General features: G+C 37.8%; 1 protein-coding gene and 1 long non-coding RNA gene across 2 annotated transcripts in view; one reads left to right on the forward strand and one right to left on the reverse strand.

The window, feature by feature from the left end:
• Positions 1-420, reverse strand: part of LOC122538664 — a 19229-nt gene extending 18809 nt beyond the window's left edge. The window contains exon 1 of the long non-coding RNA XR_006308893.1: positions 408-420. This is a non-coding gene — a long non-coding RNA (uncharacterized LOC122538664). The remainder of the gene's footprint in view (positions 1-407) is intronic.
• Positions 1-7948, forward strand: part of LOC122538661 (protein big brother-like) — a 15798-nt gene extending 7850 nt beyond the window's left edge. The window contains exon 3 of the mRNA XM_043672917.1: positions 3055-7948. Coding sequence (XP_043528852.1) covers positions 3055-3429 — 375 coding nt within the window. The 3' untranslated portion in view covers positions 3430-7948. The remainder of the gene's footprint in view (positions 1-3054) is intronic.
• Positions 7949-11742: the final 3794 nt, after the last annotated feature.

Here is an 11742-nt window from a genome sequence, read left to right on the forward strand (position 1 = left end):
AAAAAAAAAAAAAAAAAAAGAAACAGGAGAGACCAGGCGACTAACGATGGTTTTCTCGTTCGACGCCTCCCTGTCTCGTCGTTCAACAATTTCTCTGTTTACCATTTGTCAGCAACATTTCACTATTTGCCACCATTCAGTCACAGTTCGGTGTTGTCATTCTTGCAGAGGAGAGAAGAATTTCACTCGTGAAAAACGACTTTCCAAAGCGGTGCATTCGAGAAAATGGAACGGGAGAACCTTCTGTAAAATCGGTTTTTATAGTTAGAGGTTGGATTCCGTAACAGTTTTCTAAGTTTTACAACGTGACCGGAAACGGGACCATTTGCCAGGAAATAAAATAACCCTCTTGAACCAGGGCAGAGATAATTGGCCGTTTCGACATTTTCGAGGGCCGACGGCTCGACCCTTCTCTCTCTCTCTCTCTCTCTCTCTCTCTCTGTCTCTCTTTTTTTCTTCCCGTTCTCTTTGTTCCTTCGTATAAATCGTTTTTTGGTCAACGTCGTGTCCAAACCGTAAAATTGTCATTATCGCCATCCTTTTGCGATGCTTTTACTTTTCTTACGATTCTCTACATAATCGAACCTTTCGATCCGACGCTTCTATTCAGCTTTATCTCGAAATTTTTCAAGAAACTTCGACAATAAAAATCGGATAATAAAAATCGCCAAACTTCTGTCTATATACATTCCTTTAGGAAACTTGACTACAATTTTCAAAACACGGTGCACTGTTGTGATCGTTTCGTCTTTCGAACCAAGTTTCTTTTCGTTTTATCTTCTAATCCATTTGTCTTTCAATTTTTAATTTTCGATTCTTGCAAAAGTAACGTAGTGGACGATTAGTTAAAAAAAAAAGGATTCACTCGTTCTTCCTCATCTTTCGATTGTACTCTGGATCAAACGTCTTTAAAAGAGTCCAAAGAGAACGCGAGTGGTAATTAAAATACCAGAGATTGCCGGTGTAGTCGCTGATGGAACAAGAAACTCTTACGTACAACGTGCTTGAGATTGTTCCGTTAAAGACACGTGTCTCAATCTCTGCTCCTTTTCCATTCCTCGAGGAGCTTTGTGCACAACCTTCGATGCACAACCGTGTGGAAGGGGTCCATTAAACCTGGCGATCCGCCTTCGACTTTCAATCATGTTTTTCTCCCCTTTCCGCCCCGTACCGCGAACGTTTCTTGTTTCCAGAGAACGATTACGCAGATTGGAAGGTACAAGCTCCGGTGGAGAGATGAAATTGCGAGGCCGACGATATATACAGCTAGGTTTCGAGCAGATACCGAGAAAAATCAGCCCCTCCGACTCGTTCGACGTGTCTAGATTCGCGTTAGACTCGAAATTTCATAGTGAAAAGTTTCAAAATTAATAGATATGCTATTCTATATTATACTATGCTATTCTATATTATTCGATACTATTCTATATTATACTATGCTATTCTATATTATTCGATACTATTCTATATTATACTATGCTATTCTATATTATTCGATACTATTCTATATTATACTATGCTATTCTATATTATTCGATACTATTCTATATTATACTATGCTATTCTATATTATTCGATACTATTCTATATTATACTATGCTATTCTATATTATTCGATACTATTCTATATTCTATATATTCTATACTATACTATACTATTCTATATTCTATATATTCTATACTGTTCTATACTATTCTGTATTCTATATATTCTATACTGTTCTATACTATTCTATATTCTATATATTCTATACTGTTCTATACTATTCTATATTCTATATATTCTATACTGTTCTATACTATTCTATATTCTATATATTCTATACTGTTCTATACTATTCTATATTCTATATATTCTATACTGTTCTATACTATTCTATATATTTTATCTATTAATGTTCTAAAATTTTCAATATTAATAGATAGAACAGATTAATAGATACACTTCTTGTTGTCCATTTATTTGTCTGTTACAATCTCCTCTCAAACTCCATTTGACTGTTTGTTCCGCCCATATTTATATTTATAGTTATATCAATAAACTTGATTCGAACCAATTGTATATTAGTAACTAAACTCGTATTTCCACACTTGTGTATTATATCTCTTCATTGTTTCTTACTTTCCCTTTTTAGAAACCATGAACATATTATGTATATTAGATATACGTAGGCAGGTCATATTAGGTATCATGAATTTGAAATCGTACAGGAAAACAGAAACATGCTTCAATCCATAAGCTTTGAAACTTTGACACTTGCAAATAATATAAGTTGCTTTTAGAGCCACGTGGCGAAGTATAAACTAGCAGATCTACAGGGTGTCGCGTAACTGATGGTACAAGCGGGAAAGTGGTGGTTCTGTATGAAAAATAAAAACTGAATAATAAAATATGGAATAAAATTTAGAAAGCACAGAATGTCTGCTTTCCACCAATTTTCTCTTAGTTTAAAAATTGTTGGAAATGACGTCCACGTGCTCCTTTTATTTAATTCCTACGAACATTTTCTAATGTGTTGTATTTTGTAGTTTCAATGTTGCAAACGCTATAATAATTTTTTCTTTTAATTGTTCAACGTTCGCTGGAACACACCATAGATTTAACACGTAAGAATCCAGGCGGTGACAGGTCCGGAGATCGTGGTGGCCATTTTATTATTCTTCCATTGCGGTCGATCCGATATTGGTAGTTTTCGTTTAAAAAATTCCTCACTTCACGACTGAGACGCGACGGTGAATTAAATTCCCTCGAATTTCAAGAGGAACGTCTTCCAATAAGTTGAGTTGAATCCTGATCAAGCGCACGCGTACTCGACGAACCTTTCGAGCCTATTTTTCTCGCAGACGAAGCATCGTGCGAGAAAAACTTCATTCTACAATTTCCATCCAGTTTTTCACGTAGAATCCGCTTGTGCCACCCTGTTACACCCTGTATAATTGCTCCCTGTAAAATACATGTACCTTAGTGTACGTGATTACTTTTTTTTACCTAGAAATCTAGAAAATATGACAATGTAATTCACATAAACATACCATCCACGTGTGTGCTTGCAGGTGCACCTCAGATCTCGCTTGATAATGAACGGAGTGTGCGTGATGTGGCGCGGATGGATCGATTTGGAGAGGTTGGACGGTGTCGGTTGCCTGGAGTACGACGAGAAACGAGCCGCCGAGGAGGACGCTCTTCTACGCGATCAGCTAGAACGTTACAATCAACGGGTGCGCGATTTCGACGAGAAACAGAGGGCGTACAGAACCGGGGCTACCCAGCCGCCTCATCTCAACCATCACCACCATCACCACCATCATCATCACGGCCACCACGGCCACCACGTGACCGGAACTGGCGCCGGTGCCGCCGGAGCCATCGAGCCTCATCTCACCCACCGGCAAGATCCCGAAATGGAAGTCAGACTGAGAGCCTACTGAGGCACCGAGAAATCCACCAACGAAACCACTTGACTTCTCTTCGATCTGGGACTACTTCCGGGACCGCCCCCGAGCCAGTTTGAAACCGAGAGAACGAACGTGCCACGAGAGATCCTCTGGGAGGAATCTGGACGACGGTTTGGCCCACGCTCGTAAGATGTTCGAGTAATTTGGAGTATTTGTAAACGAGGCTAGATCTCGTGACAGTGGCATTCGTATGGGGATTGAGGATCGCGAGGCAATTATTTGATTTTCTTACCAATCCTTTGGTACTCTCTTTTGCGGGATAACTCGGCGAAACGATGGAACTGTCAATGGGAATCGATTGTCCCCGGAGTAGTAGATTTTTATTTGTTTGCGCGATGAAATTTTCGAGCATTTTTTTAAAAGGATACTTGACAGTGTTGGAATGATCTTGATTTAAATAAACTCGGGCGGGTTTTGGTTTTGAAGTTGGACAGAACGAATCGCAGATTCGTTGCCGATATTTTCTGACAGTTTATTCACGTTCTTTTCTTTCGTGCTTTTTTCAAAATCTCGCGTTTCCCAAAATCCCGAGATCGCTCGTCGCCAAATTCCTCTCAAAGGATTGTCGCATGTTGACATCGTGTATCCATCCCCGACGACAAATTTTGTAATCAACAAACGATCAGAATCGTTAAAATTAAGTGACACGCGTTCATCTCATTATTCACACACCGTTAGAGTCGAGATTTTTTCAGAAATGTTTGAAACTAATGTTTCTGAAACTTTTTTTTTTTTTTGGGGGGGGGGGGTATCGGTGCAATCTCATAAAATTTTACTCAAACACCACTGAAATTAGTTCGAACGCCAGTGAGTGGCGATTACTGCGTTTGATTTATCCTCGAGAATGATCGAAGATCAACTAAATACTACTACGTCCACGTAACAACGCCGAATTTCTATGTACAATTAACGATAATAAGGATCATCGTCGTGTAACGCTTAAGGAACGTGTCCGTTTTAACAATTTCTCTTTTCCTAGGGGATTCCCGTTGCACGTTCTACTTCAATTGACACGAAAAGTGAAAAGTCAACATTACGTTTACGATATTATGATTTCTATCCCAGCGAAGGAAGTTTTGTAACGAGATATATTTTTTATCATTCAGTCTGGCATATACAGTGACGAGCATATGAATAGGGAAAAAAGTATTTTTCATTTAATATTTCTCCTATTCTGTTTGCGAACGTACGATTCCTTAACCTTAATCGTTTATGAGTATAGTTTGTATAATTTTTTTTTTCTTTTCATTTACGCTACAGAACATTGCCGTGCATACTAACAGTACAGGAAACAATTTCGCAAACTTTTCTGCAAGAACCACACTGAGATACATGTTTGCTATTTACATACTTATAACTAGAGCTAAAACTAAGAGAACTGTTAAGTCACTGAGAAACACAACTAAGCACTCGACACAGATCCGTTACAGATGCCAATCATGGCATTTGAAAAATCTGGGAATAATCAACAGAGGAATAGTACATGGTTTGGTAGTAAAAAGAATTTTAATCCATTGTGTGCGGAGGGAAATAAATAGTTTATTAATTAAAACATTCCTATTGTCGTTGAGATTGGGGCACTGCCAAATTATAATTAACATTGTCTGATCTTTGAACAAAAAGATGCACATGTTGAAAGCCGGGTGAACTTTGGACGAGCAGCTAAATAGGGTAACATCGATTTTGTTCCAAAAAAGTAACTTATTTCACTTTTCAAATATAAATTTCCTTACTTGTACAGCATATTGATAATTGGTAATTAATATTTTGTCGGGCCACCGTTACGTTTCATCGCCCCAAGCACAGAATTTACAAGCGTGACTACAACGTGCAAAATATTTAAATCGGAAGGTTTCACCATTTTAATTCCCTTCTCTAGATAATTCCAGAGAATTCAATGGACGATTATGTTGGCCAACGCATTAACATTAACATTACGTTCCTTCAAAAATCCTTTAGCCTTAATGTGTGTTTAAGATAATTGTCTGCTTGAAATATCCTCTAAGTTCTTCTTCGGCAAAAGGTATTGAACGGTATTGAACTTTTGTCCAGGATGTCAATATAGTGATCCATAATGGTCATTTAATAGGGCCATAAATTAGACCAAGACTGTTTATAGCCATTCCAATCCAGACCATAACAGAACCTCCTCTTCCTTTAATTGTTCTTTAATTCGATCTTGTGCACTTATCACCTATTCTTCGTGTTCAAACAATTGAATTTGGATTCATCTGTAAATATTTTACTCTGACTGATCTTTTGGCGAAAGCTAATCTCATTCTGCTAAACGTCGTCGGACAACGTGAACACACTAATTTGCGTGTTCATTCGAGTCGAAATTTCGCGATGAATGTCAACTGCAGTTTGGGTTAGGTCGATCTGCTTCTGACAGACGGTGTGTCGTCCAATAGTATTTTCACTTTCATTTACTCTTACGTGCTTTAGCGCTTGACGAACGGCATTAAATTGGAATACCAAGACGATTTTTCATTCTGTAAATGGGGAAATTTCCACGACCCATTTCTATATGAAAAAAAACTGATATTCTCTATTATTATTTGTAACTATTCAACGTATCTGTGCATAATATTCAAAGATTCTTATCACAACAATACTCGCTGGGTGTGGAAGAACTGTGATTTCCCTATTTACCTGCTCGCTACAAACGAAGATTTGCAAAGTGTGTTGGCTTAGAATACGAATAATCGAAGGCCAAAGAAGGAAAAGGCAAGACACGAACCTACATTTTGCCTAAATTTCGAGAAAATTTCCTCCCCATTTATATGCTCACCACTCTATGAATTATCCTTCATTCTTGAACGTCCTTGTTTAACGAAGATACACATCGTTTAGCTCTAAGGATCTATATCGTTAGATGAATCGTACCACGTTACAGCAACAAACGTAAAGGTAAACGACTGCGAGATTAATTCGCCTGACTCTTTCGAGATTGCTGCCCAACTGGGAAGATTGTTCGACTTGGAAAGAAAATTGTTTTGGTCATATCATCATTGTAACAGCGAGTCTCGAAAGAGCGACCTTTCAATTGCAATTTTTTTCTTGTCTCTTTTTTTTAGTCAATTTGTATCGGTGAATTTTAACTTACAAGATATTACGAGACTTACGAAACTGTGTATGTGCATAAAGTGTGTCACGTATTTTCGCATCGCTGGTTCTTTTTCATATTTAAATGTCACGCGAAGCGAAGCGATCGAAAGAAAAGTTTTTAATATCAAGGCAAGCAACGTTTCTTTCGTTTTGTTCTTTAAATTTCCGGAGAGTTTCCTTTTGAGTGAGACCGAGTGTGACCGAGTTTTTGAAAAGAAGAATGACAACTTTACGGTTGTTTCTGTTCCATCGTATATTCGCTATAGCCCGTGCAACGAACTCTAACGCGTATTTTATCCGTTGTCTCGTCGTTTCCTATCGACCACACGAGAAAAGATTCTTTTCCAACGGGAGAACGACAGTGGGAATGACGACGTCGCACGCGAAAGCCTCGAATCTTCGCTACGACTTTTCAACATATCAGCGTAGAACGCACGACCGACGCGGATGTTTGTTCGATCCGGCAGTCGAAACATTTCTTGAAACACTTCTTCGTGCTTTCTTTCCTCAAAATTCTAAGTTTGACTGATCTCTGACGTTAAATTTCATCCTTTTCCTTCAAATAAAGGCTTCGTTCTCGAGAACCTGTTTTTCAAGAAATGCGTAAACTGTAACAAATTACTGTAAACAAAAGATGTCCAAGGTGTGCGGTTACAACAACAGACGAAATCGTTCCGTGTCATCTCAGCGTCGCAGAGATGACGAAAGCACACCTTGAAACGAGAGTGCTCCTGTTTTCGATCCCTGTAGCGATTTTAATTATGTACACGCGCACGCGCAAACGTCGATTCATCCACGTTCCGCTGTTCCGAACCAAACAGAGGAACGTCTTCGAATTTTTTTTTTAAATCAGAAACGAGAAGAAAGGAAATCTACAATTTTTTAATCTAGAGTCTTCCTGACGGCGTTTTCATTGGCGAAAAGGCAGAGAAGCGAGAATGTAAATGGAAATGCGATGGAAGAGAGAGAGAGAGAGAGATGGTCGAGCAGTGCGTCATGTCCAACAAGGAGGAGCATGATTCACGAGAAGAAGATTCCCTTTGAAATTCCTCCCGTGAAACGCGTTCGACGAGTCGTCGACCGACATTTCGTTTCGTATGCGCCTCGAAATCTACACACGCGAACCGCCACCGACCTTTCCGTTTCTATTGTACATATTTGTAAAGTGTTTAGGTTAATTCGTAACGCGGCGGCTTCGAGGCTCCTTTTTGGATTTTGCGTTCGTTACTGGCGCAGCAAACCCGTGCGTGAATGAATCACCATGCTGGGAGGGAAAAACCCAGAAACGACCGAGCGACCGTCTATGGAGATCGCGCCACGATCCTCCACGCTCCGATTGTATAAAGCTGTTCAACGATTAAACGTAACTTCCGTCGAATATTAATTAACTGCAAAATTTTATTTCCCTGGATATATATATATATATGTTTCATTCGATCGAGGAGGAGGTACATATACGTGCGTGGACAGAGGTTATGTCAACGTTTCCTCGATCGAACCTTATTTCTACTTGTTGCTTATCTTTACTTTTTTATTTTTTTATTTTTATTTTTTTTTGGAAAGATCATTCTTGTATTTTATTTCATCGATTGTTTAATTTATTTAATTTTCCTCGAACATTTCGTGTTTCCTTCGTTAGCAGTTTTTTTCCTTTTTTAGAATATTTATTTCGTTTCTGCATTGTTTCCCCCCCGAGACGAGTTTCTCATTCGTTTTCCTGGAAATATATTTCACTCTGCACCTTGATTCATTGTCTCTTTAATATTCAATGTTTCGTCGATTGCATTATCATTCTTGGAAACAAATTCTATTTTCCATTGATCGTATCTTTTATTCATTTATTCTAAATGATATATTTATTCTAAGCAATTATTTCATTTTTCGTCGTTGCAATGATAAATAACATTCATTTTGTGTTGTCGTTGCAATGATAAGTAACATTTCCCGTTAATTATCGTGGAATATTTAATCTTTGTCCTTTGTTTCCAACTCTTCATTTCACCTTCTTCATGTCAATGAGAAAAATTCGCTTCCTTCATGTCAATGAGAAAAATTGTGCACGAGCAACTCGTTCCGATTGGTAAGAAAATGGTAAGTGGGACACGTGTCAGTTTACCGGCCATTCTAAATATCCAGAATAGCTTCGTTGATTAATGTTTCCAAGTGAAAACGTGACGAAACACATTTCCATTCGAGGATCGTGAACCTATTCCTGGATCGTTGTTCGAGTCTCGTCGAAGAAAAGCGAATCGAAAGAATAACGTACGAACGAATTCTCTAAAATTGAGAGAACAATTGGAATGAAAAATGGATCAGTCACGTGGAATAGCAAACACGAGTGAATCTCCGAGAGGAAACAACAGTTCTCAGAATTATTTTTCCCTCAGGAGTAAGAAGGTTCTTTTGCAAACGACAATTACGTAAATTCCAGTAATTTTAAAACGGAAATTCGTATCTTCGTAGACGGAGCTATCAGAAAGAAGCAGAAACTTAAATTGAGATTCGTTTCGTCAGCTAATTGTCATAACTCTGTGTGCGTTTTGCTTGCCTTCGCACGACTGCACAAGTTCTAAATGCACGGACATTATTATAAAATTGTTATAATTATTATATATATTATACGTAATATAATATATATAATAATACATAATATAATAATTGTAATTATTATAAATAATATAAAAATTATTATAATTATATATATTATATTATATATAATATAATAATTATTATATATATTATATTATACATAATATAATAATTGTAATTATAAATAATATAAAAATTATTATAATTATTATATATATTATATTATATATAATATAGTAATTATTATACATATTATATTATATTATATTATAATAATATTATTATAATATAATAATTGTAATTATTATAAATAATATAAAAATTATTATAATTATTATATATATTATATTATATATTATATAATAATTATTATATTACGATTTATGTAATAACGTAATATGTATAATAATAAAGTATAATAATTATTATAAAATCATTCGAGAAGCAATAGAAAGAAGGGAGTTGGACGATCGAAGAAATCACGGCCGATTTCAGCCGTGTTCGATCGACTAATACTCCCGAACACGTGCACGTTCGTATATATATATATATATATATATATATTACACATGTATGCATGTGGCGAACGCTCGTGTATTCACGTGGCAAAGGGCGCTGCGTTAGGGGGGGTTATTTTCTGGAATAATACGGTGGGCGTTCGAGCGTAGAAATACAGGAGTATCGCGCCGTTGATCCTATCAAATGGGAATCGCTCGGAAATCTCCCTGGTAAATCTGCTTTTATTGTTTCGAAAGGGTTTACTGCTAAACCGTTCATCGCACGACGTTGAATTCCTTCGTTCTAAATAGGACACGAGGACTCGTTTGTAACTTTCGCCATCTGATCAACATCGATCTCGACTGTTCCCTTCCTCAAATTGGTAAAAAACTGTGCGAGTGTGTCTGGAGAATAGATCCGATGACATCGATGAAAAACAACAGCGTTGAAACGTTCGTGGAGTGAGAGGAGAAATTTTCGCATCTCTCGAAAAAACTGAAAATTTCGAAAAGAAGCAACGATCGGGCAGGTATGTATTGGCCACGGATGTAAGACGATAATGCGAACCGTCGGAATTCTTGTATGAAGCCATAACTGGCGGCGAAACGATACTGGGGGAACCAAGGACCGTTGTCACTTCCCACGAACGATCCTTCGAGATCGCGAAACCAACGGAAAAATCGCCACCCTCGGGTCGACTTTCGACTTTTACTCTGGTTCTACCACCGAGTAAAGTAAACGCAGATCGACACGGTTAAAAAATAGGAACGCAGCTTCGCACGTTTGTTTGCACAACGAGAAATTCAATGTACAAACGAAGAGAAACGAGTTTATACATTATACAGAAAGTTATTAAATGACGTCGGGAATATTAGGCAAAACAAATAATAAATTTATTACTTTTTTCCTTTTTGGTAATTTCCATTCAGTGATATATACCGACGAATTCGAAAAGACGACGAATTATCGTTTGGTCACTCGTCTTTCAAACTCATTTCAAACTGCTTCAAACATCATAAAACCGAGATTCCGGTGGTAGCTGGCAAATTCTGTTGATTCGAAGAAGAACTGAAAGCCTTCCCGCTCCATTTCCCTTTTGTCTCGAAGCGAAATTTCACTGGCCGTCTAATATTTACTCGAGTACTCCTACCCTTTTCAAAAATAAATCGCCGAGCAGTAGAAAGTGGCCGGAATGTTATACGTATAATGGGCCGAGCATAATTTATTGGCAGGAGCGTGACTTTTGCCTCCTATTATGCAAAATCTTGACACGGTTTCCCCGTGTGCTTTTCAAATCGGCCCACTCGAAGGATCTCGGTGGAGAAAGGTGCCCTGGAGAGGAGAGGAGCGCCAGCAGTCATCAATTACGATCGGAAATAAATCGAAGGCAGATGCGACGAGTGCCTACAGGGTCGGGTCGCCGAATTTTTCCTCACCCCCCGCGGACAATACGACTGTTTTCAACAAATACAAAACGATACACGAGCCCAAAACGATACACCTCTCTCCCCCCTCGAACGAATTCCTGCTCGGCCCTTTTCAACTTCAACATTTCTCGGATAAAAGCCCTTAAAATTGAAGTGTATTCGTTTATGGGTAAAATCGTGAATATTTCATTGAAAATGTTTCACCGAAATACTAAACGCAATTTCGATTTTAAACTGTGTCACTTTTAATCGAAAGTTTCAAGGTTTTCCCTTCTTTTTCTTTTTTTTTTTTTTTTTTTTTTTTTTTTTTTTTTTTTTTTTTTTTTTTAATTTTCTGGCTTCGCACGATTGGAAAACAGGGAATTTTTATCGGAGGCGCGTGGTTCCTGTGGCGGAGTCATCTCGTTCAATGAACAGGCAAACGGCTGCGATTTCGGTAAACTGTAACGAGGTGCGATACCGTTTTATCAACCGACCACAGGAAGTTAGGCGCGAGCTGTTCGATAAGCACTGTTTTAGAAACCGTAAGAACGATAATGAAACACCACCAACCAAGGAAAACAATTCACACTTTGTAATTCTATGAAAAAAATATTCATCAATCTTTGATAATTTCGTACTGAAATAGAAAGCGTCACGCTTACTAATCTAAAAGTTTCGAAAT

Source organism: Frieseomelitta varia, unplaced genomic scaffold, assembly GCF_011392965.1.
Source record: "Frieseomelitta varia isolate USP_RPSP 00005682 unplaced genomic scaffold, Fvar_1.2 scaffold_170, whole genome shotgun sequence".
NCBI lineage: Eukaryota > Metazoa > Arthropoda > Insecta > Hymenoptera > Apidae > Frieseomelitta > Frieseomelitta varia.